Source organism: Hydra vulgaris, chromosome 15, assembly GCF_038396675.1.
Source record: "Hydra vulgaris chromosome 15, alternate assembly HydraT2T_AEP".
In the NCBI taxonomy this organism is placed as follows: Eukaryota; Metazoa; Cnidaria; class Hydrozoa; order Anthoathecata; family Hydridae; genus Hydra; species Hydra vulgaris.
The window spans coordinates 34,575,212-34,602,979 of record NC_088934.1 but is presented as its reverse complement, the minus strand read 5'-3'; the positions used below and the strand labels follow the sequence as shown (position 1 = coordinate 34,602,979).

General features: G+C 27.0%; 2 protein-coding genes across 3 annotated transcripts; both read right to left on the bottom strand.

The window, feature by feature from the left end:
• Positions 1-27,768, bottom strand: LOC136091430 (uncharacterized). 2 transcript variants are annotated; one of them, XM_065819013.1, is made up of 8 exons: positions 27,625-27,768; positions 27,392-27,461; positions 26,103-26,198; positions 21,754-21,788; positions 21,629-21,661; positions 20,680-20,779; positions 11,231-11,309; positions 1-474 (listed from the first exon to the last, which is right to left on the bottom strand). In XM_065819013.1, the coding sequence occupies exons 1-8, from the start codon at positions 27,698-27,700 to the stop codon at positions 457-459; spliced, it is 507 nt and encodes a 168-aa protein (XP_065675085.1). In that variant the 5' UTR covers positions 27,701-27,768; the 3' UTR covers positions 1-456. The 2 variants fall into 2 exon arrangements, with proteins under 2 accessions (XP_065675085.1, XP_065675084.1); XM_065819012.1 differs by having other exon boundaries at positions 330-474; positions 11,221-11,309.
• On the bottom strand, positions 2,482-5,083 carry LOC136091568 (uncharacterized). Its single transcript, XM_065819251.1, has 2 exons — positions 4,871-5,083; positions 2,482-4,733 (listed from the first exon to the last, which is right to left on the bottom strand). Exons 1-2 carry the CDS (start codon positions 4,959-4,961, stop codon positions 4,027-4,029), a joined length of 798 nt encoding a protein of 265 aa, XP_065675323.1. The 5' UTR covers positions 4,962-5,083; the 3' UTR covers positions 2,482-4,026.

The window sequence follows — 27,768 nt, the reverse complement described above, 5'->3', positions numbered from 1 at the left end:
TTGATTAACTATTATTCTTTTAAGAAATACAAAATATTAGAAACCAGGGTGAATTGACTTGACGTTTTAATATAAACCAACAAACACAACAACAAAGCATTCAAGTTTTTTAATGAGTTACATTAGATGTAACAATCGTAATTTTTCAGACTTTTATATTCAGCCATAAATTTTCATATGCAAAAATTAAATTTGTAACAACTGAGTTACAACAGTAATAAAAAATATATATGTTTGATATGTATACATATATATATATATATGTTTGATATGTATACATATATATACATGTTTGTATTGACTTTAAATTTAAACATAATTACAACTAATTTCATCAATTTGAATTTCCTCAACTTCTCAGTAGCTAAATAATTTCTGTCTATAAAACGTTCATTTTGATCAGCAGCCTTATTGCACCTGTTTAAAAAGTCTTTCAATACAACTTTCTACCGTTCTTTAATAATGGTTTCTCGTCTAGAACAAAAAGGTTTTTAAAAATCTTTAAGCTACTTCTTAATATCATTGCTTATATCTTATTCTTAACATCAAATGTAACTTTAAAAACTTTAAAATAGTTTAATTCTGTTTTTATAGTTAGTATTTATAACTAATTTTCAAAATAAATAGATAACAAATATAACTATAAAATTTAAATTATTAATAAAATAATTTTAGAAAAGAAAGTAAAAAAACCAAAACATTTTACTTTTAAATGACTAAAATTTTTTAATGTTTTTTTTTTCAAGCCGTATTCACTTCTCTCCGTTACTCTCGATAAGCTATCTGCTGATTAAAAGCCAAACGGCAGTTTTTAACGCCAGCAATAAAATAAACTCGAATTCTTATGTCTCTGTTTGGTAAACGGAAGAAGTAAATATAGTTATCAGAAGTCTGTTAACGCCAAAATCTAACCCTGCTATACCCTACAGTTAAAACTGCTATTGGGGGAATTTTCTATAATATTAAGAAAAATAAAAAATGGTATCCGATCGAAACAAGCGAAAACAAATAAATTACCTTTTAATTGTTAAATTTTAGAAATTAAGTGAAGAATTTTTTTTTTTTAACATTATTTATACACTAACTAAATTTTAAAATTAATCTTATTATAACATGAATGGTATTTTGCATTTGATTTTAATGCATGCACTGTTACGAGCATATATGTATTTAAATACATGTGTATCTGTATAACATTTATGTTTTTATTTATGTATAAAAGCAAATATGCATGTACATGCATATAGACAAGTGCATGAATATATACATACATGTATATGTATATATATATATACATATATTTGTGTATATATATATTATATATATAAATATATATATATATTATATATATATATATATATACATATATATATGTGTGTGTATATATATATATATTATATATATATATATATAAATATATATATATATATTATATATATATATTTATATATATACATATATATATATGTGTGTATATATATATATATATATATATATATATATATATATATATATATATATATATATATATATATATATATATATATATATATATATATATATATATATATATATATATATATATATATATATATATATATATATATATATATATATATATATATATATATATATATATATATATATATATATATATATATATATATATATATATATATATATATATATATATATATTAGTAGAAAATCACTTAACAAAATTTTTTTCCATTTAACACTGTGTTTCATCAACAAAGATTCATCAAAAATTATTTCCATTTAACACTTTTTTGATGAAACACAGTGTTAAATGGAAAAAATTTTTGTTAAGTGATTTTCTACTAATATATAATTGCTCTGTTCTTTTAAAAACATTGAGCACTCTATTGTGTAGAATACTTTTTAAAGTTGTTTAAATATATATATATATATATATATATATATATATATATATATATATATATATATATATATATATATATATATATATATATATATATATATATATATATATATCAGGGTGGCCAGCTAAAAGTAAATTTTAAATTCCAGGATATTTCCAGGATTTTTCAAGGAAATTTTGGGTTATTCAAGGATATATTGATTTTTTCTCGACAATAAAATAGACCAGTAAATGCAAAATATATTGTCTTAGAACGAAACAACTAAATATTTATATTTGAATACGCATATAAATCATACATACATACATATAATTGTTTGTGTGCTAAATATAAATCAAATATACAGACATATATTTATGTAAAGTTTGTTCAAACTCATACAAACGTGTATATATATATATATATATATATATATATATACACACACACACATATATATTTATATGTTTATATATATATATATATATATATATATATATATATATATATATATATATATATATATATATATATATATATATATATATATATATATATATATATATATATATAACAACTTTTTTATTTTATCTCTTTTTTGGATTGCTCCAGTTTTTTTAATGAAAGATCATGGTCTTTAATTGTTTGTTCTTTTTCTAAAATTGTGTTTCTAAAAGAATTTGCATTTGCAAGGACAGTGAAGTCTCTCTTTACTTCTGCGTCAATGCTTAACTTGTCAGCATCAGATTTGAGAACTTCAATGCACTTTCTAACAATTTTTTTTTGTTTTTTAATAACTAAAATATCTCCATCAATCAATTGACGTTTCCTGCTTACTTCATCTAACTTTAACTGATCCTTGTTTTATTTCAATACTGCATTGTAGCGATTGTGTGCTAGCTTACAACTTTTTAAAAGACTGCTGGGGAGCTCATACTGATGAATAACAATGTCATGAGAATTGATGTGATCATAAACTATTCTTTGAGAAATAAGAGATCTCTCTTGCAGATTTTCGACTAACAACTGTTTGTAGATACTGAATCCTCGTTCTATCCCAGATTGGCCATGTGATAACACAAAAATGATAGCACAGACTTTCCACAATGCTGAATACTTCAGAGTTTTGTGTAAATAGACAGCAAGAAATTTATCAACAGAATCAGTTAACTTGTTAAAAGACTGAAACTTTTCATTAAATTGAACACTTTCTGCACTAACAAATTTATCATATTGTTGTTTTGCATCATCTGCATCATCGGTTGAAAGCCATTTTAATGCACTTAATCTCTCAGCTAGAGCCTCGTATTTAACAGCGGATATTTCCTTGTTTTGAACTTTTTCATTTGGAGACAAAGATGAAGCATTCCTCACTAAAGAATATTTCAATGGGCATCTTTCTTGAAATTTTTGCAATAACATTATGATAATCTGCTTACATTCCATTATAAACTCTAATTTCTCTTCTGGTTTACAACAAAGAGAACATAGCATCTGTTTAGTGCTGTTCCGAATTCAATTTTGTTTACATCTAGGTGGTTGTTTGATTTACCTACTTCAATCTTAATTAAACTATATGCAGTTGCAGCTTCATTTAAAATGTTTGGTTTGAGAATCATTTTCATCAAACTTCGCAACATGCTTTCTAAACTGTTAGATAAAAATGCAACCATAGGTCTGTCTGTTTGAAATAGAACTAGAAATCCTTTCAATTTTTTAGCAAGATCTTTGAAAAACTGCATTCATAAAGGTACAAAATTGTGAAGATGATGATCTATCAGAACTTCATAGCTCTTATTTTTAGGACGTCTGCTTTTGCATAGTGATTCCCAATACTTTATAATTATAACCATGTTTGGCCATACAATAATGCCTCTAGAAGTCACACCTTCATCTTCTACCCAGCGAGTTGCACAGAAACTGAGAAACAATAAAATCCAAAAATATGAATGGTGAAATGCTCTCAACTTATATATAAATATAAAAGATAAGTTATTTTATTATATTTTTTTCTGTTCAAATATGCATACTTACGGCAAAGCAAGCAGATCAGTTTCGCTAACTCTAATATATTCATCTATTTTAGCTGGTGACTCTTTGAAAAGATTATACATTGCACGAAATATTTTTTCTAACTCCCACTCTTAGGAATTTATTTCTGTCTGTAGAGCACCATGAACAATGTGCAAACTGCAACTGCCCATATTAACTATATCAGAATATCGTTTTTCCTGTATATGTTCATCTAACATTTTTAGAACCTCCCAATTGACATTAGGACCATCCATTGATATTTGAATTATTTTTCCAAGATCAAACATCTCTGTTGCTTCAATAAGTTTGTCAAATAAATTCTGTGAATTAGGACGTCTGAGGAATCTAGAATCAATATATCTAGCTTTTACAACACCAGAATTTGAATCCCAGTATATAACTCCACAGTCCATTTGTTCATTTTTAAAGATTACATTCATACTCTCATCATATGACAAAACAAAGATGGGCGATGCTTTGACTTCAGATATAAGTTGCTCTCGATAATATGGTGCTAAACCAAAATTTATTAGGTAGCCACATTTTGTTTTGCTTAATGCAAACTTTGATGCTATTGTATTATTAGAGAACATAGATTTGAATATTTCATTTAAATTTAAGCATGATCTTAAAGAAAAATGTGACATTACAACATTTAAGGTCCATATTATTTCTGCCTTGGTAACCAGAGCTGGAGATTGAAGATTCTGTATAGTAGGTTGTGGCATTTTGTCATTTAAAACCTTATTTGTATTGGGAAAATGTTCTTGTAAGTTAACAAAAGCTGCTTTATAGCCAGATATTTCTGTAGTAAAATCTAGGAATAAAATGTGTAAATGAAAAAAAATATTCAGTAAAGTGCACAGCTAATCAATTTGCTCCAAGCATTCCAAAATTCAAAAACATTTTTAAAAATAAAAACTAAAAAATCAAATCAAATAACTAAAAAACTACCTGTAAAGAATATATCAGCTGCATTATGTGTCCTTGCATGCTCTTTATGCTTCTTACCAATTGCATGAGAATCCAAAGCAGATACTCCCATGTTAGAAATATTAATATCTGTTCGACACCAATTACATCTTGCTTTCTTTGAATTTGAAGAACAAAATCTTACCCAAGAAGAATACTTTTTATTGTATAGCCATTCTGTTTGGAAACGACAGTTCTTTGACTTAGGCATTATGTTAGCTATATTATATATTAATTTATATATATATATATATATATATATATATATATATATATATATATATATATATATATATATATATATATATATATATATATATATATATATATATATATATATATATATATATATATATATATATATATATATATATATATATTATTTGTATATTTTACTTTCTAAATAATTAGTAGAATTAATAATACATATAGTAAAATTAATTAAAATATTTTGATCATTCCAGAAAATACATAATCAAACTAAAAATTTTGTAAAAGATGAAAACAAGAAAACGGAATATATAATATTCCATTTTTTTGTTTTCATAATAAACGGAATATATAGCTCTATAAAAAAAAGTTCCAGGATTTCCAAGATTTTTTGTAAAAAGGGGTGTTTTTCCAGGACTTTTCCAGGACCTATAAAATTCCAGGACTTTTCCAGGATTTCAAGGACCGCTGGCCACCCTGATATATATATATATATATATATATATATATATATATATATATATATATATATATATATATACAAATATAAAAGAATAAATGTGACAAAAGTAAGAAACATCTGAGTTTTTATTATGAAATATAATGTCTTGTCAATAACTATTTATTAAAATTACGAAAATATTATGTCTGATTTTTATTTTAGTTTTTTGTTGCACCACCTTTTGCTTTTATGACTGATTCTTAACGCCTAGGCATGCTTTTTACAAGCTTTGACGTGACGTCAGCACTAATTGAACTCCAAGTTTCACTAAGAACCTCATAAAAAATTTTTCTATTTGTTCGTTTTGAAGGAGGAATTTTAGATTTTAAAATAGGCCATAAATTTTTAATGGGGTTAAGGTCCGGGCTTTGTGGCGACCATTTAAGGATGTTAACTTTTTTTAAGGAACTGTTGTGCCACTTTGCTGGTGTGTTTGGGGTCGTTTTTATTGTTTGTTTTTTGATTTTATCAACAATGTTACTTAATTTTGTCCGTGAATTTATATACATACATATATACATACACACACACACACATATATATATATATATATATATATATATATATATATATATATATATATATATATATATATATATATATATATATATTAGGGTGGTAGTCAAAAATTAAATTTTCAGATTTTGTCTGGGACAACCTCTAGTCCTGTTCCTATTGATCTCATGAACTCATGTGCAAAATTTCATAAAAATATTCCTTCATTAAAGGGTGCCACATCCCAACTGATAAAATCACATGTACGCGATATAAAAGATAGCCGTGTAAATTAATGTGTTGTTGAATATTATTGAAATCTTTAAATAAATTTTTTTATCTGTAAATCCATTTTGAACACAACCAGAAGTCTTTTCAATGAGGTGTACTCTTTATGTTTTTTTTGAGAATCTGACCAGTTGTTAAATTTATCAACTAATTAATGTTCTGTATATGAAAAATATTTATAAATTTCCAAATACAGATAAAAAAAACAGAAATTTTACTTCATAGCATTTTTAGAAATTTGTTACATTCAAATAGTTAAATTTTTATAGTGCTTAATTATTAATTACTTAGCTGCAGCCCACTTACTTATTTTTTCTATCCCAGAATTCCTTGTAATTTGCCACCAAACCGCCATTTTGTATGTTTATCCCTATCAGACTACCAAATTAATTATGTTAACTGAAAAATTTTATTTTTAACAACTTTGCAGTGGAATTTCTCAATTGTGAAAAGTCAGTATACATTTAAGTTGTTATTTTGTAATATAAATTATGTAAACTACTTTGAATTTTATTTTATATAAATTCATATCTCTAAACTCAAAAAAGATACTGAATAATGGATATCACTGAATATATACTAAATGAATAAAATTTTATAACTTTTGCAATTCACATCATGCTTAATGCATAACTTTATTTGTATTTTTCTAGATTAATAAATATCAGAAAATGTCACAATCAAAACCTGCAACTAGATCTGCAACCGAAATTTACCTTTTCACAAATTTTCACAAATGCCTCCATTAATGGTACTAGACTACCGTCACGAAAGCAAGCATTACAGTTTTTCTTCCATCAGCTGAAAATAAACAAAAAAACCGTGCGAGAAAGTTCGGACATTACTATTAAAACAGTTGCTGATTTTTAGAACAAAGCTTACATGCCAATGACAACATTGCAAGATGCAATTGCGAGGCTAGAGAAAATATACAACAAGTGGAGAAATCTACAAAAGGCTTCAAAAAGAGGAGGAGCAACTCAGATAGCGAAAGAAACAGCCTTTGTTGCATCATTTGAAGATACGTTCGACATTTCTCATGTTGATGCCAAGAGGCTTATACAAAATCCAGAAGACAAACTTTTTCTTAAAGCTCAGCTTGGAAATGGAAGACACTCAAGTTCAATGGCACAAATAGACAGAAAATTGGCAGTCAAGTTGAAGCGTAAACATGAGAGACAAGAGGCTATAAAAGCCAGAACAGAACGAGAAAAATTGAGACATGCTACCAGCAACGGTGAAGCTGTAGTTGAAACATTTGCATCAGATTCAGAAAAAAGTTGCAATGAGAACGCAGATTCTGACCATGACTCAGCAGTGACACCGCAGACAAAACGACCTCGTCCAAAAAATATTGTCAGTCCACAAGTTGCAGCAGCTTTAGATCGAACGAAGATCAGCGACCAAAATGTGGTTTATGCTTTGACTTCATTCTCAGTTGCTGTTGGTCAAAACCCAAGTGAACTAGCTCTGAATCGCTGGTCAATTCGACGCAATAGAATGAAACATAGAGACGAAACAATTTTGAAATTGAAGGAAAGTTTTGGTGAAAATATTAGGGATGTTCCACTCGTAGGGCATTAGGACGGCAAGTTACTCCCTGATATATCAGGAAAACATGAAAAAATAGATCGCTTGCCTATTCTTGTTTCGGGTCAAGGTGTAAAACGTCTATTGAATGTGCCTAAGCTCCCAAATGGCACTGGAGAGGCAATGGCAAATGCAGTTGTAACAGCAATCAACGACTGGAATCTTGCAGAGAATATAAAAGCCATGTCTTTTGACACTACAGCCAGTAATTCTGGGATTCGCTCTGGTGCAGCAGTTCTTATTGAACAAAAGATGAATAAAGAGCTGCTCCATCATGCATGTCGGCACCATATTTTTGAAGTTGTTCTTGGAGATGTGTTTAACTCATTAGCTGGACCATCTACTGGACCAGACATTTTGATGTTTAAAAGGTTTCAAACAGCATGGCCATCAGTCGTTCGTGACAGATATGAAGACGGTATATCAGATCCTGAAACAGCTTTAGTTTTTAGCAGCAACAGAGAAATGATGAAAGAAGCTATTGATTTCATTCAGAACTGCTTGCTGACAGAGAACCAGCCTCGTGATGATTATAGGTTCATTTTATGGCTCCTGGGGCTATGCATCGGGCCAGATGGATGGCCAAGGCTATTTATTTAATCAAAATTTTTTTCTTCAGATCCCAGTTTCGCATGACGAAGCGTGAAATAAATTTATCACGTTTCTTGAATATTTTTGTCTGCTTTGTCTCAACTCATGGTTTACTGCTTCGCTGTCCATTCAAGCTCCACTGAATGATCTCATGTGCCTTAAACGACTCACACAATTCAGGACAATAAATTTAAATGTTGCGATTGTAGCGATAAAGGCATTGTCTCGTCATATGTGGTACCTCAGTGAGGAACTGATTGCCTTTAGCTTTTTTGATGATCGTGTTGATGCAGCTACAAAATACGAGATGGTAAATGCAATGAAAACAAAAACTGGAAATGGAATTCCTGCAAAACGTGTTCAACTACGTGAAAACAATATTCATCATCAGAGCTTGCTGATTTCATTAACTCGAACACCGTGAGGTTTTTTGTTATACTGGGCATCTCAACTTCTTGGCTCGAATTGGATTCATCTTTGTGGAACGAGGACCAAGTTTTTATTGCAGCTAAGCATTTTGTAGCCGGTTTGAGCGTTGTGAATGACAGAGCAGAGAGAGGAGTTGCTCTTATCCAAGACTTTAACCAAATTCTAACAAAAGATGAAGGACACAAGCAAGCACTTCTCCAGGTTGTGTCTGAGCATCGAAAACAGTTTCCAGATGCCAAGAAATCCACTGTTGTTAAACAGGACTAAATAGTCATTTTTCCATTCAAAACAAAATGAAAAACTAAAATGATATTGAAATTATAGTTAATTTTTCATGGTTTTCAATGTTCAATACTTTGTTATTTAAAAACTTTTGAATTAAAATAGTTTATATAAAAATTTTTCTTTAAAGTGCTAACAGCCATTAGCGTCAACCTTAGTGAAACTTTCAACCCTGTGTGGCACCCCTTAATGATGAAATATCCTTCTCAAATTTTGCACATAAGTTTGTTATGCTAAAAGAAACAAAAATAGAGGTTGTCCCATCAATTTACTTTGAAAAAGTTTTTTGAGCACCATCCTAATATATATATATATATATATATATATATATATATATATATATATATATATATATATATATATATATATATATATATATATATATATAGAATAAAGACACATATTTGTCAATACTTTTTGAATGAAGATATTAGATTTCAATTAAAGAATGTATTATAAGGTTCTCACTGCTTTGCGACTATAACAATGGGAAGTATTTTTACTTAAGAATTACCACATAACCTAAATAAGCGCCATGTTTAACTAATGGCTTTGCCATTCTACTTTAGATACTTTAAATTCTGATCAAATGCATTCTTATATGGATTACATAGACCATGAGGCAAGCCTTTTTGAAAAGCTTACAGTAACTGATAACCATGTGATAATATTTATCTTATTAGCCAAATTGGCTAATAAGGTAAACTCTAATTAAGTTAAACTTTTTAAGAATAAGGTTAGCTTCAGCAATTATAAAATGTAATCATTGCATGATTGTATGCTATGTACAAAACACGGATTGAATCGGCAATAACACTTTCTATATGCTCTTAAAATATTATTTAAGAATTATTTTTAGATGTTTTTGAGATATTGTTAGTTTTTTTTGGTTTTTAGAGAATATTAAAATATTATAATTAAAAAGTTAAATAAATTTTTTTGTATGTTTTCTACATAAAAAAAAAATGTTCTAAAGGCTCATTTTAGCTTAAGAAAAGTTCTTTTTTATTTTGTTAGGTACCCAAAGAAATTCTTACGGTCTTATCACACAGCACCGCGGAAGAGCATTTAACAGGAATTTCATGCCTCCTTCCCAGCCAATGTCACAAAATTTGCCCAGAGATGGGGTTTTAACCACGGATCTTATGTTTTTGAGGCAAGTGCGCTACCACTGCACCATGGCTGCCATAAATTTTAAAGGTAAAATAACTTTTGAATAATTAGTTGACAATATTTTAAACAGAAAGGACTCAGTATAAGGTACACTGTTTGGGGTTAGAGTACAGTTTAAACACTCGGAGAATAAAACCTCCACTTTGGTGCAATAAAGAATATCATGATTTTTTGAAATGTTTCAGAATAAAATTATTCAGTTTTTGATCCGTTTGCAAAACTTGAAGAAAATAGATTTATAAGTAAATGTGTAATCTTTAAATTATAAGTAAATCTTTAAGAGTGTGTAGGCATAAAAATAAAATTTCAAAAAATGAAAGTGTTAAGTAGATACAAACTTTTTGAATTTTTTGTATTGTAGCGTGTTTTAATAAAATTTAGAGAATGACTCAGCCACCACTATTTGAAAAATAACAGGCTGCGATTTACCAATTAAGCAATATCATCGTTTATTGGCATTGTAACGTTTAGATGCGATGAGAAAAGCAGCACAAAAACTAGCTAATTGAGCTAAAGGAGGAATTTTTATAGATAAAAATTATTAGAACAGTTAATATAAAGTGCCTAAACAACAGGATTAGAATACTATTTATTTCCCTCTGTTTTAAAACCATTTAAATTCTCCGTTAATTTAACAGAGAAGTGAATACGGCTGCTGATCATTTTTAAATACTACTTAAAAAATATTTTTATTTTAGTGATTATAGTATTTAATTTTTTAAGAAAAGGTTTTATCAAATATTTTAAGTCATATTTATAATTAGAAAATAACCTCTCTTTACATATTCACAAGCATCTTTCATGATAGATTCAATCGTCACTGCAACTGATTGGAATTTTTCTAAAGATTCTTCATCTTCGCTTTGTAAAATAAATAGAACAAAATACTAAAACTTCCAAAAATAATACTATTACTATTATTGTTATTATTGTTTTATTATTACATATAATTGTTGCAATCTAAATACAGCATTAATTATATAATAGTAAAAAAAAATACTTCAATCAATTTCAATCAATCAACTAAATTACACAGTAGGGTGACAATTTTATTGCAAAAAATAATAATAGTAAATAAACACTGGATCTAATTCTTTTCTACACCCCTCAGTGATATTAAAACTGTTTTGGTTTGGTTTTAAAGACTAGTATTAATGGTAGATGTAGAAATCGGATGATTTCATAATTAACCATTATTTCAAAAATTTCTTTGTTCATCGTCAATATAATTTTACTTCGTCAAAATGTATCATTTTGAAAAGTAAAATGTAATTTAATGTTTAGTTTTTCATTCAATGAATAGAATAACACTGCATTGCAAAACGTTTTACAGCAGTTTTGAACATTTTTAAACTGTTAACAAAGTTACTAATAAAAAATTGCACATATAAATAAAAGGCATAGTAAACATAGTTTCGGTTAAGGTTTATTAAAGGTATTATTTAGTAATGACTTACATTCTTAAATCTTCTATTTCTTTTTATAATGGGTAATACTAATTTTAATTTTGATGCGGATGAATATCAACAAAAAAATATCAAACAACGCTAAAAAAAAGAAACTTAACTACATACTACTAATGCTTCAATCCGATTCAATCCTTGTCAATAAAGAAATTATTCGAGATGGCCTAATTGCAGCTACAGCTCTCAGTGTAAGGACCAGCTTAAGTTACCGAGATCAAACAATGTTTATAGCCAGTATTATGAAATACCTCGGAGTAAATATGAAAAAAATAAGATAAGTAGAGAAACAGCCAGATTGAAACGTTATGAGGTTGTTTAAAATCATGGAAATGAAATTAGACAGAATTATATCAAGGAAATGAGAGGAAAAATCTTGTCCTTCACTTTGAAGGCAAACTAGTTACACATTTGTATAAGGAAACAAACAAGTTACAAGAGATAGAATTGCTGTGTCTGTTACTAGTCCTGAATTTAAACACAAGGACGATCTTCTTTTAGGGATTGCTCCAAGTGACACAGGTAAAGCATCTGATCTGGTTTTAGTAATTCAAAATTTGTTAGAACATTTCAAAGTTTCAGACCAAGTATTTGTTGTGTGCGTTGATACTACAGCAACCAACACTGGTAAGAAAGAGGGTGCAATTATAATATTGACAAGAGTATTTCAGTATTTCAGATTGTGGCTATTATGCTCAAGGGTTTTTAAAATTGGCTCTTGCTTATTCTGACCTTAAAATTCAAATAAAGTCTGACACTTTGAAGGCTTTGTTGGAGCACGAGGTTCCTAACATAAGTTAAATTAATAAAGAGAAATCACTTCATGTTTTAGTAAATGAAAATACTAAACTTTGTGAACTTGTTATCTGTGAAAGCTGGTTTCTTTTTGTCGTTTTAGACTTGGAAGGATTTGGTTGGAAGCATGTCAGAATAAAGGTTTAGAGTCAATACCCTCTACAAGAAATTTGTCTTTTTTATTAAACGCCTCATTTTCCTCAAAGAAACATTGGACTTATACAAAAGTTTTTAAACTCTTCACACTCTGAGGATCAGAGACAAAACATTTTGCTAGTTGTTCTAGAAAATCGAAAACAAAATTCAAAGAATGTTTATCAGAAAGATTTTGTTAATTTGAAATAGATATTATTATTTACCATATTGTTGTAAATGCAAAGATGTTTTATTTGTTAAACTCTTTTGTTAATTATCTCAGATCAAAGTTAATAATACTAAAAATATAAACAGTAATTATACTAACATATGCTTTTTTACATACATTTGTTAGTATATACTGGAAAAAAATGATGAATATTCAAATTATTGAAAAAATGCATCAACCTATTGCCAATGATCCTAGTAAGCTAAAATTTTCAATATAACCTGATATATAGACGAATAACAGGTATTTACACGGTGTATTAGCAATTTTTGAAAAGTTTAAAAAGTGCAAACAAATTTGTCACCCTATTACAGGTCATAAAAAAAATTTTTTTGTGCCGAGCAAACAATATGTTTCTCCTATAGCATTTCTCATTTTGATTTTAAATATGCAACTTATTTTTCAATATCACATCAAGTTGTAAAGATATTTGAGTTTAAATCTTGAGCATTTTAGGGTAAAATCCCTAATATTGTCAACAAAAAAAATTTCAAAAGTATGTCTACCTAGGTCTCAAAGAAAGTGTATTTTTCACAGAGATTTTAAAAACAAAATTCGTTTGTAATAAAAATAAATACTTATTATATTTTTGCTGAGAACCGTTTTGTTAAAATCGTTTTAAGAGTCTCTAGCGTTTTTTTACAATACTTTTTTGTCAATAAATTTTAAGTAAAAATATTTATGTTTTCTGAAATATCTATGAAAATACACATCTTTTGAGACCCAGGTTGACATACTTTTGAACAAATCTTTTTGATGATAGTAGGGATTTTAGCCCAAATGCTAAAGATTTGAATCCAAAATTGAAATCATAATGAGAAATGCTATAGGAAAAACATTGTTTGATCGACACCAGAAAAAAAGTTTTGTCGTTGCTGACCTGCATTAGATATTTCTGAATAAAGGTCTTACATTTAAGTAAACGCCAATAATGTTCATAATATATAATAAAGAAAATAACAGTACAAACATATAATAACAATAGCAATGGCAAGGCTAAGAATACAACTTTTATATATAATATATGCGTTCAATTCAAACACTTAAAAAAAAAGATTTAGAGTTGAAGTTTTTTGTTTTACTCCAATGAGGGAGAATGTTCCATGCGTAAGTACATGAGGGAAAATGTTCCATGCATAAGTACATGAGGAAATGTTCCATAAGTACATAATTACTTAATGATGCTCTTGTTGAATGCGATTGTTTGAAAATGCTTTACAAAGATTTTGTTGCAAGAAGAAAATCTGAGGAAATTAGGACATTTGTTAATAGTTTCAGGAAAAAGTTATCCCAAATTTTAGGAAGTCTACCATGTAAATAATCCCATACCAAAACTGTTTAAAAAAGAAATGTCATCACTTAGCTTTAGAGTTTGCAATAGCTTATACAATAAAAAATATAATCAAATTGGTAGTTTTCAAATTGAATGGTTATTAGGACTTTTTCCTAAAGATAACTTAGATTTTTCAAGGTTTGATGCATATCTGAGGTGGGAATTGAATATGGCATGATAAATGGTTGTAAATGTGTCAAAGTTTTCAAATCTAACTTTAGCTAACATTTCAATTGATCTGCTTAGTTTTTAAGTAAGTTTTTATGAGGTTTAAAAATGGTTTCCATCAAATCCAAGATATTTTACATTACTCCAAGATATTTCACTGACATATTACAAAATATATTACTAGATATATCACTCCAAGATATTTCACTGATTTTCAATTAGTTAATGTGTCTCCATCAACTTCAAAATTCAATTGACTAAGGTGATTTTAATAATTTGATTTAAAAACTACAATTTTTTTTTTCATTGAGTGAAATTTTTGCTCACTGCCAGTTGACAATAGAACATATGACCTCATAAGTACTTATGTACATCTTTTCAATAGTATCTTCAATTATTAGCAGGTTAGTGTTGTCATCAAAATAGTAAGTTAAAACATAATTAATACAAGTGTTAAGTTCATTGATGTATATCAAGAGCCGAATCCTACAGGCAGATCCTTGAAGGACTCCTGAGTTTATGAGTTTCTTTTGTAAAGGTTTTTCGTTTATAGTTATGTACTGATTTCTGTCAAGAAAAATTTAAATTTTTGCAGAGGAACACTAAATAAAGTTTTAATGCAATGAGAAAAACCTCATGGTTGACTGTATCAAAAGTTTTTACAAGTGAAGAAAAACGCCACACAAACTTATTTTTAACAACAGCATATCAAATGTTTTCTGAAAATTCAGTAAGTTTTTGATAGGCAACTTTTAAGTTGCAACTCTCTGATGATTTTGTGTTTTGTTTTAAAATTCGGGTTTCTAGAAGTTCGAATAGATATCTAGGAGATTTGGTTGATAAAGTTTTATATGTAACAACTGATATCTTATAACCTATTCTTTGATAAATTGGTAACCAATGAAGAGATTTTAGCAACTTTTCTGATTTTAAATGGGAAGGAAAATGAGAGATGATGCAAGATAAGCTATTTTGAGTACAATGGAGCTTTCTAAGATTTTTTTGTAAGAACCTGATAAAAGACTTACAATAGTCAAGGTGAGAGTTAACAACGCCACAAGCAATAGTATTAGCTGCTTCTTTGGTGAGACATTGACATATGTGGCAAAAAGTACTAATATGGTAGTTGCAGGATTTAACAGTGTTGTTGGTGGACTAAAAAAAGTAGTAGTCCTGTTGAACTGGCTGATAATCTAGATTTTTTAAGCCAATAGATACAACAGATTTTTGAGAGTGCAAGTATGATGTCAGCCATTTTAGTGCAATATCTGTGACATTAAATTTATCTTTTATACAAGTAATCAGCAGGTTGTGATCAATTGTATTGTTTGAGAAGAGTGGTGGTTAGAGCAACAATGTTTAACAGGATATCATTGCATATCTTTAGGAGTGATATTTATGTTGAGTCGTTAGACCTAAAATTATATTGAAAAAAAAAGCAGTTTACAGTTCAAGTTACATGTGAATAAAGCGAGCTTTTCAAGAATTTTGGATATTGTTTTGAGATTTAATATGGGGCGCAGATCTGTGACACCATTTGAATGGAAATATTTTCAAATAAAAACAAAATTTTAACTGTAATAACTTATCAATTGTATGATTTTAGTTATAACTTTTTGTTTTATATTAATTATTTTGTTTTACATTTTTGTTTTATATTTAGCAATTGCTAATTTGCTTTAGTGGTCATGTTTACAGCTTTGCAGACATTTTAAATAGCACACATTTACTAAATTCTTGAATTATATTAAAAAGAAAATCATTCTACTCAGTATTTTAAGGATATTCTTGTAATTCATTGCACAAAATTCATTATCTATCAACTATGGAACATAGTAAACATGAAAAGATGTTTTTCGATAACAGACATTTCAATATCAAGAATTAAACGGTTCTAGTTTTGGGTTGTTTTTGTGAGAAAGTTATCAATGCTAATAATTTATTTAATAATACATTGTCTGTATTGCTAAGCATAATCCTTTTGCTGGCGCACCAAAAAGAAAAAACAAATTTCTCAAAATTTAAAACTCAATCTGTCAGCAAAGTTGCTTACTCAAAAAACAAGCTGTTTGGAAGGGTTGGCTGACAAAAACAATTGGTCTTAAAACATAATCTTGACAGTTGTTTGAAGCTTGCAAAACAAGATATTTAGTTTTTGGAAAAATGCACTTTGGACTAACAAGTTATTTTGTAGAACCCAAATTTTAATCACTTTGGATCCTACAAAAAATAATATGTTCGTCATCTTAAAAACAAAGAACTCAACCCGCAATATATTCTAAAGACCCGAAAACATGTTGTTTTTAATGGTGTGGTGGGCCCATTGCATAAAATTCAACGGAGAATTGATTAACACATGTACAAAGAAATACTAGAAAACATCATGTTGTCATATCCCGAGGTAAACCTCACTTTGGTCTGGAAATTTCAACAAGACAACATCCCCAAGCGCACCATCAAAATGTGGTTTAAAGTTAACAAAATTGATGTTTTGGAGTGGCCAGCACAATCACCAGACCTTTTCAAAAACATAAATCAGTCAACCATAACAAATTCAAACTGACTTCGGATCAAAATAAAGCCTGTTTGAGACACCATTACGCCTGAAAGATATCAAAAAAGAAACACAAAAAAAAAAAGAATAAACTTTTTCTTTTTATTAAAACTTCATCGTAGATTTTTTTAAAGCAAAGTAATAAATTGTAATAATTGGAGCCTGGGAACAAAAAAGTCCAAAAATTTTAGCTACACCTGCCCCAAATGTGAGAGCAACAAGTTAAAAAAGTATTTTTTTTTACATTTCTCAACTAAATCTAAATTCGTCTATAAATTTTAAAATTCATACAATAATCTTTTAGCGTTCAAAAACGTCCATAAAAAGTTTGAACCCTCTCAACTTTAGGGGGTTAAATTTTTATAATTGATAAATATAAACTTGGTTGAGAATAGTAAAAAATATAATTTATCAACTCATAGCATATACTTTTTTGCAAAGCATCCTTTTTCAATATAAGTATAAACATAAAAATATTTGCAGTTTCCTCCATGTCTGGAAGTTATCTCAAACATCAAAAAATAATGCATCCGGTCCTGAATTTAATTGATGTTTTTTGCCATGTGCCTCATGTTTTGGTTGTTGTATTGTTCCTTTTGGTTGTTGTACCGTTCCTTTTTGTTGTTTACATTTATGGCTTGCTTGATATAACCAAAAACGTTTCAAATTAATACACTGATGAAAACAAAAAATTTTATAGATGGTAATTTCAGTTTTGTCTAATAAATCCAGAATAACATATTTAAATGGACTCAAGGCTAAAGTTTAATATAAACAAGTGTGTTGTGAGGCATTATAGCTTTACCAATAAGAAATATCCCCTTTTAATTAGTGATATAAAACTTATTGATTTTGAGTCTCAATGTCTTGAAGCTAAATTTCCTATCAATTTTAAATGGAAAGATCAAGTAACTATGGTATATAAAAGCCTGCGACGAATAAAGAAATTGTTTGCAAGATTTGACAGTCTGCTTGTGAGATCTCTCTGACTGAAAAGAGAAAAAAAGGAGATTTGATCCATTCATCAAAACTTACTTATGAATGGTATTGACATGATATATTTATCATGTTGATAAAATTTTAGTTTATAATTTGGTGTAGAAAGTTCAAGAACATTCTATCGCAATTACATGGTTTCTTTTTATTAATAGTTCTTAATTATTTTAATTGTACTTATGTATTAAGCAGTTTTAGTAATGTCAATTTTTGTGGATTGTTATTTTATATAAATTTATGTAAAACTTTTGTAAAGATAAGTTGAATTCAGGTTAATAAATAAATTTGGAGCAAGAAAACTACAATAACTTAACAAATATTAGAGCAATGAAACTGTTTTTGACAAAAGGAAAATGTATTCCAGTTTAAGATGTCATTGCTGCATCATAAAAAATTGCTTAACATCCTTCAAGGTAACAATTTAGCATGAAATTCACTTTTCATTGAAGTTGCAACAGTAAAACCTGTTAATTGTTTTAAAGCAGTTCATGAATGCTGGTTGAGAATTAGTTTTGGTAGAGAATGAGTTTTGGTTAATGGAACTAGAGATTATAGCTCCTTTGAACAGCAACCATGATAGTATTGTAGAAACAAGAAAGAGATGCAACTTTACAACAATCAAAGAGAGGCTCAAGCTTAGCAGATGAAGCAGTTCTAACTACATTTACAATGGGTTTTTGGACTTTGTCAAGAAGAGAAAGAGCAAATATGACAACAGCAATCTATACATGGAAAAATAAGGGGTTTGCAGAGGTAGAGAATAGAATCAGGAGTAAGACAATGGCAAGCCTGATAAAAAGAAGCAATCTTAGAATATGCTAACTTGATAATTAATTGCATATATGGTTTTCGTGAAAGGTCAGTAGTGAAATAATAACCCAAGATGTAAAGAAGAGAAATCAGCAAGTGTTTTCATCAATATAGGAATGTATTCAACGATAGATGTTTGTTCTGATGACTCAATTTTAGACTTTTTGTCAAGACAAAAGTATAAAATTGAGTCATCAGCAAATAGATGTAAGATTGTCAGGAAGAGCCATTTCAGATGTAAGATTGTCAGGAAGATCATTAATCTAGATAAGAAACAAAATATGATCAAAGATAGAACTTAGGGGTACCCCAGAAGTTACTGGAAACACAAAAGAATAGTTAACCTTTAAGAATGACTTTAAAAAAGCGGTTAGAAATAAATGATTCAATATTCTCAAAAACTTTACCAGATATACTATATGAAACAAGCTTATGAAGAAGACCAGCATTCTAAACCTTATCGAAAGATTTAGATATGTCAAGAGCTATAGCTCTTGCCTTGCCGCCTCTATCTGAAGAGCAAAAAAATCTTGCATTAAAAGCAGTTAGCAAACTAGCCATATAGTGAGAAGATTGAAAACCAATTTGATGTTTACAGTAAGTTATTTGACTTAAGATGGATGTTAGAAATTTTTAAAATTAATTCAATCAAATATTTTGTTAGCCACTTTAAGCCACTATTACAGCTTTAATTTAGTTAGCATCTGTAGCAGCATCAATGCTATCAATACAAGACTATACTGTCTTCTGCATTTGAGAACAATAATTCTACACATAAATGATCTTTTTTAAAAGTTACATTTGATTTTTTAGCAGATCTTTAGCTACATCTCTTTATCAGTTCCCAAATGTTTTAAATAGGGTTTGTATTTAAGCTATTATTCAGCCAATCCAACAGAGGAAAATTTTCCTCTTCCAAAAAAGTTTAAAAAGTCCATGCTGTATTGCAAGATGCTCCATCTTGCATAAAAATAAATGGTTACTGATTTAAAAATCAATCTAAGCTGTAGAACCTACTGATTTTCTAGGACCTCTTGATCTTGTACCGACCGAAAAACATTTAAATAAGCATCTTTGGTTGCAATTTTAATAGTTTTGTGGAAGCAAATCTTTTTTCCAGACAAATTTTCTTTAAACATCTTTCTGACTAGAGTAAAAAAAGGTTTTTTGTTGCATCTTTTCTTTCGTTTCAGGTTCAATTCATCTTTTAACTCAATTTTCTTTTTTATTAATTATATGCTAATTTAGAAAACTTTCAATTTTTTTGTTATAATTAACTGTTTGATAATATTTTAGTATTAAAAAGGGCCTTTATTTCAGTCTTTTAAGGTGAAAGATTGCCTCTTTTAACTAACTGGTGTTAGCAAGTTCTAAAAATGGGAAAATAAAGGATGGTTTTCAGTAATTTCAAAATGCAGTCCCAACTAGTCATTGTTACATTAAAATGGTTATATTGTTACATTAACAGAAAATTACTACTAAACAGATTGTTTGGACTTTTATTATTGGGTGGAAAACATACATATGGCTGTATGAAAATGTTTATTAAATTATAGTTAATAAACACTGTTCATGAATACATCGTGTCTAAATGAAAATGGTTTGTAGTTTATAAAAAAAGTTGGTATAATAGCATTCTGTCTAATCCCATAGAGTGAAACATCTACTAACTTTTGTAAGTCTCACATAAAAAAATAATTTTAGCACATTCATATATATAACTTGACTAACTTTTGAGAAAAAAATACCTGCTTGAAAGCCTCTTCCTTTTTGTTTTTTGGTGTTTTTTAACAGGTTTCTCATCAAAATCATCGGTAATCATTATTGAATGTGAAAAAAGATGAATGCCTTAAAAAAATACCAAAACATTTTAAACACACTTTTTAAGTATTATTATTTATTTATCTTTGAAAAAAATTTTTTTTTTGCATTTATCCGACAAAATATTTCCATCTAATATTATCTAAAATGTTCATATCAAACATAGATTAAATAAAGTACTTTTAATTGATAAAAAAACTTTAAACTAGATATACAACTTTATGACTGTATAAAGTAAAACTTAAAACATTAAAAAATGTTTGCGAACCGCAAAGTTTGAAGCTATCAAATTAGCTCTATCAAAATTCACAATAAAAAATTTTTTAAACTTTTATTTTCTACTTGAATATTTTTTTACACACTCTTTGTAATATTAAAATAATTGTGGTTTTGTTGAAAAAGTAATTCACCATCAGACTTATTACTTATCTCAACAACTACACACTGCTTTAAAACTTTAGTTTTGGTTTATATCTGTTAAAAGTAAATAAGATTTAGTAGATGCTCAGTAAGTACTTATGCTACTATGTTTGGGCTGTAACTAAACATTCAATACACTTGCTGTTTGAAATAGGAGAGACAAGTATATTAGCTAACTATAGATTAGTTTATTAGGAAAAAACTAAATTTATTTTTTTATATATAATAAGTAATTTAAAATAAAATAATAATTAAAAAAAAAAACTTTTTAATTAAATAAAGTTACATCTCCATAATTTAGGCAGCTTCTGGTTGAGATTGCTTCAGAGCAAAGTCTTAAGGAAGATCATAATCAAATTTCTTTATATTAAAAATTAAATACAAACATAAAAAACTTTAACATAATGGACATAGCTAAATTAAAACTAATATTTTTGTTCAAAAAGATGTTGTTACCTTCTGATTTTTGAATTTGATCAGGTGCAGCGGCTAAAATTTAAAAACAGCTTAAAAACCATTTTTGGAAATAAAATTAAAGTTTTATGCAGAAACTTAGAATATTAAATAAATATATATATTACATTTAGGTTGATCAAATATCTTTTCTTTTAATGTCCTAAAAAAATAAGGTTTAAATGCTTTAAGCAACAAAAATTAAGACTATTTAGAATTCAAAGTTTTTTTTATTAAGTGTGTTAGATTTTTTTATTAATTGTTACATTATTTACAGTTAACTATTATAAGGTTTATGAAAACTTTTTTATTACCGCCTCCTTCGGGTGAGAATAATAAATTCAGAACTTAGACTAAAATTTTGTGAACACTCAACTTGATGTTTAAAACTTTAAAATCTAATAAACACATTACTATTACACTATTATTATTGTAGTTATTTTTTATTACCTCAAACTTAAACTTATCGTGTCTGTCCTTTTAAAACATGTTTACATACTATGTTACCAGTATTACATCATCATTGTTGTTTCATGCAAACCTAAGTTCACAGTAATATATATGTATATATATATACAATAGCGCGCTAAAGTTTAAGGACATTCACTTATTTTGCTATAAGTTTTGAACAGCGCATTCAATATTTTTTACCTGAAAATAAAAGCATTTTTTTCAAAATAAAATTTAATTATGTAATTAAAAAAAGATAACAGTTTTTCTGTGGTTCAAAAGTTTAAGGGCATTTGTAGTTTTATTAATTAAAATTAACGTATATGGTTTTAAAAAATTAGATTTAACTTCAAAATGCCATATACTACAGCTATAACTAAAAATGGAAAGAATTTAGAAATTAATTTGAATTTTTTTAAAAATTACTTTAGGATTGTTTCTAATTTTAAAACTAATTTCTACAGTTCTTATTGGAAGAATTTCCATCACTGTTCCCATGGGAAGTGTTTCCACCACTGTTCCCATTGAAAGTATTTCCATCACTGTTTTCATTGGAAATGAAGACAGATTAGCAAAAGTTATGGCCAAAAGTTAAAATATCAACAAAAGTAGTTGTTAAAGTTTTCTATAGAACAAAACATGGTTCCCATAGTTACTGCAATATATTGTTTATGAAGATTGTTTTTTGAATAATCATTTTAACTTTTGCTTGTAAACATTACCCTTTGATTGAGCAAAGATTGAGCAATCATTTTTTGTTTGCAATTGCAATTTTGAGTTTTATACAAGAACTATTTAAAACAGACAAGAATTTGAAAATAAATGTTATATTGTAAAACTAGGTTAAAACAGACAAGAATTTAAAAATAAATGCTACATTGTAAAACTAGGTTAAAACAGACAAGAATTTGAAAATAAATGTTATATTGTAAAACTAGGTTAAAACAGACAAGAATTTGAAAAAAAATGTTATATTGTAAAACTAGGTTAAAACTTTAAAATCTAATAAACACATTACTATTACACTATTATTATTGTAGTTATTTTTTATTACCTCAAACTTAAACTTATCGTGTCTGTCCTTTTAAAACATGTTTACATACTATGTTACCAGTATTACATCATCATTGTTGTTTCATGCAAACCTAAGTTCACAGTAATATATATGTATATATATATACAATAGCGCGCTAAAGTTTAAGGACATTCACTTATTTTGCTATAAGTTTTGAACAGCGCATTCAATATTTTTTACCTGAAAATAAAAGCATTTTTTTCAAAATAAAATTTAATTATGTAATTAAAAAAAGATAACAGTTTTTCTGTGGTTCAAAAGTTTAAGGGCATTTGTAGTTTTATTAATTAAAATTAACGTATATGGTTTTAAAAAATTAGATTTAACTTCAAAATGCCATATACTACAGCTATAACTAAAAATGGAAAGAATTTAGAAATTAATTTGAATTTTTTTAAAAATTACTTTAGGATTGTTTCTAATTTTAAAACTAATTTCTACAGTTCTTATTGGAAGAATTTCCATCACTGTTCCCATGGGAAGTGTTTCCACCACTGTTCCCATTGAAAGTATTTCCATCACTGTTTTCATTGGAAATGAAGACAGATTAGCAAAAGTTATGGCCAAAAGTTAAAATATCAACAAAAGTAGTTGTTAAAGTTTTCTATAGAACAAAACATGGTTCCCATAGTTACTGCAATATATTGTTTATGAAGATTGTTTTTTGAATAATCATTTTAACTTTTGCTTGTAAACATTACCCTTTGATTGAGCAAAGATTGAGCAATCATTTTTTGTTTGCAATTGCAATTTTGAGTTTTATACAAGAACTATTTAAAACAGACAAGAATTTGAAAATAAATGTTATATTGTAAAACTAGGTTAAAACAGACAAGAATTTAAAAATAAATGCTACATTGTAAAACTAGGTTAAAACAGACAAGAATTTGAAAATAAATGTTATATTGTAAAACTAGGTTAAAACAGACAAGAATTTGAAAAAAAATGTTATATTGTAAAACTAGGTTAAAACTTTAAAATCTAATAAACACATTACTATTACACTATTATTATTGTAGTTATTTTTTATTACCTCAAACTTAAACTTATCGTGTCTGTCCTTTTAAAACATGTTTACATACTATGTTACCAGTATTACATCATCATTGTTGTTTCATGCAAACCTAAGTTCACAGTAATATATATGTATATATATATACAATAGCGCGCTAAAGTTTAAGGACATTCACTTATTTTGCTATAAGTTTTGAACAGCGCATTCAATATTTTTTACCTGAAAATAAAAGCATTTTTTTCAAAATAAAATTTAATTATGTAATTAAAAAAAGATAACAGTTTTTCTGTGGTTCAAAAGTTTAAGGGCATTTGTAGTTTTATTAATTAAAATTAACGTATATGGTTTTAAAAAATTAGATTTAACTTCAAAATGCCATATACTACAGCTATAACTAAAAATGGAAAGAATTTAGAAATTAATTTGAATTTTTTTAAAAATTACTTTAGGATTGTTTCTAATTTTAAAACTAATTTCTACAGTTCTTATTGGAAGAATTTCCATCACTGTTCCCATGGGAAGTGTTTCCACCACTGTTCCCATTGAAAGTATTTCCATCACTGTTTTCATTGGAAATGAAGACAGATTAGCAAAAGTTATGGCCAAAAGTTAAAATATCAACAAAAGTAGTTGTTAAAGTTTTCTATAGAACAAAACATGGTTCCCATAGTTACTGCAATATATTGTTTATGAAGATTGTTTTTTGAATAATCATTTTAACTTTTGCTTGTAAACATTACCCTTTGATTGAGCAAAGATTGAGCAATCATTTTTTGTTTGCAATTGCAATTTTGAGTTTTATACAAGAACTATTTAAAACAGACAAGAATTTGAAAATAAATGTTATATTGTAAAACTAGGTTAAAACAGACAAGAATTTAAAAATAAATGCTACATTGTAAAACTAGGTTAAAACAGACAAGAATTTGAAAATAAATGTTATATTGTAAAACTAGGTTAAAACAGACAAGAATTTGAAAAAAAATGTTATATTGTAAAACTAGGTTAAAACAGACAAAAATTTGAAAATAAATGTTATATTGTAAAACTAGGTTAAAACAGACAAGAATATAAAAATAAATGCTACATTGTAAAACTAGGTTAAAACAGACAAGAATTTGAAAATAAATGTTATATTGTAAAACTAGGTTAAAACAGACAAGAATTTGAAAATAAATGTTATATTGTAAAACTAGGTTAAAACAGACAAGAATTTGAAAATAAATGTTATATTGTAAAACTAGGTTAAAACAGACAAGAATTTGAAAATAAATGTTATATTGTAAAACTAGGTTAAAGTGCTCAATTTCTTTTTAGCTCAAAGATCAAATTTATAAAACAAAACTAGAATAGAGAAATACATTTGAAAATTAAAAATCAACATTAAAGTAAGAACTTAAAATTCATCAATAAAACTCCAACTTAAATAATTAATAAAATTATAATCATTAATAATTATTAGAACACTTTAAATTTAAAGAAAAAATATTTTGTAGTTAAATTATTTTAACGTTTTCTTAGTTTTTGTTTTTTTTTTTTCATTCAAAAACATTATAAGTTAAAAACAATAATATATTAAAATATTATATAAAATGTATAAATAGTTTAAATTTTTTTTTTTTATATATATACTTTTAAATTTAAGTAAATACTTAAAAAAAAGTTATATAAATAAATTTTAAATTTTAAGACATGATGTATTATTTATAAGTAAACTACTTAGTAATAAATCTTTTTTGACCAAAACCTGATGAGACTGTTTTGACAATATTTTCAATTCTTTCAAAAAGTTTTATAGTTTTTACTTTTTCAAGGTTTTCCAAGTTTTAGTTTTTTGTTTTCCATTTTTAGTTTAACTTTTCCAAGTTTTAGTTTTTAAATAAAAAACTAAAACTTGAATTGATAATTGCTACCAATAAAGCAAATAATAAACTTACTTGTCTAGATAACTAGATAGCTTGATAGATACAAATTTTTGAACTTCAGGTGTTATTTTTAAAATGTTCATATCTTCATTGTCTTCTTTTGAAGCTCTGTAATGTACAAATATTTTTTATGCATTTTATAATAATAAATCAATAGTTTGTAACTATACGATTAACTGTACAATTATATTAAAAACTTAAATAAAAATTTAAGTTTTTAATATAATCCTACAATTACTGATTTAAAATATTAAAACCATTGTAACTAAAAATATCTTGAAAAAAAAAAGTATGTTTTTGAGACTTCTGAAGGCATAACAAAAGAATTTTAAAAATATTTTTTTCTTTTTTGTGGTATTCATGGACATCCTGATTAATGCTTTAGCTTGCCTAATCATTACATGCAGTAGTGGTGTCGTGATAGAGCGGTTGCTTTATAAGCAAGAGGTTCCGAGTTCGATCCCCACCACATCCCTGGTAGTACCGCACTCAACTTGTTTTTCCGAGCAGCGGCCCTGTTCAACAAGGTTTGTGTTTCGGAGTTATAGAGTTGAGAGAGGGTTATAACCACAAATACCCTCCTCATCTGAGGTGGCCTTATCAGCTTTGGGGAGGTGAATTTAAAAAAAATTAAAAAAAAACATTTTATAAAAACAAAATTTTCAAAAAAAACATTTAATTGAAATGCATTATAATTAATGAACTATGAATTATTTACAGAATAAACTTGAATAAAATAGAGAAACTTAAAATGACTACTTTCATTAAAAGATTTTCAAAGTAGAAAATCAAATGTTTATGAACATATCATGTATATATCATGTATAGAGGTACTTTTAAAAAATTAAAGATCAACAAAATTTTTAAAAACAATTGACACAAAAGAAAGTTTACAATAAGTTCGTAATGATTTCATAAAACTTTTATTTTTATCTTCTTTTTTTTTCACTTGACAAAAATATGAAAGTAAAAAAACATCTTCAATATACTGTAAAGTAAATTTAAAAAACTTTGTAAAAAAAATTGACACAATTCTCAATTAATGTATTCTTAAAGAAAAGTTCAAGCATAGTAGAATAATCAATAACAAGTAAGAATGTTAAATGTTAAAAACCAGCGCCTGCATCAGGACTGCTGATTTGAAATATTTTGGAAAAATGTCCAAACTTTTTTTATCTTTAATTATTTAGTAAAAAAATGAAAAATAAAAAGTTTATATTAATATTATTTGTTTTCATCACATAAAACAAAAGTTAATGTCATATGAAACAAACTTTCATATAACAAAACAATGAATGTACCTTTTACTCGCATTCTCTTTATAACTTCTCGATTTATTAGTCTCTCTAACATTATCTGATAACTGTTTAGCTAATAAATTTAAAAAAAAAACACATATTACTTTTTAATAATTTTATAATAATTATTATTTTTTTAGTAATAATTTCTTTTTTTATTATCTAAAATATTCATACATTCTAAACTAATAATTTTTAATGTTGAATAACAAAAATAACAAAGTTTCATTTTTAACCTATTTCAAACCCATTAACAGATTCTCGGATTTTTCTTGCTTCTTCTTCATCTTCATCACTTGAAGATGAACTCATAACTATTTAATATCTAATAACTTTAATATCTTCAATTTTATGTTTAAAAAACAATGTGCATTTCTGAA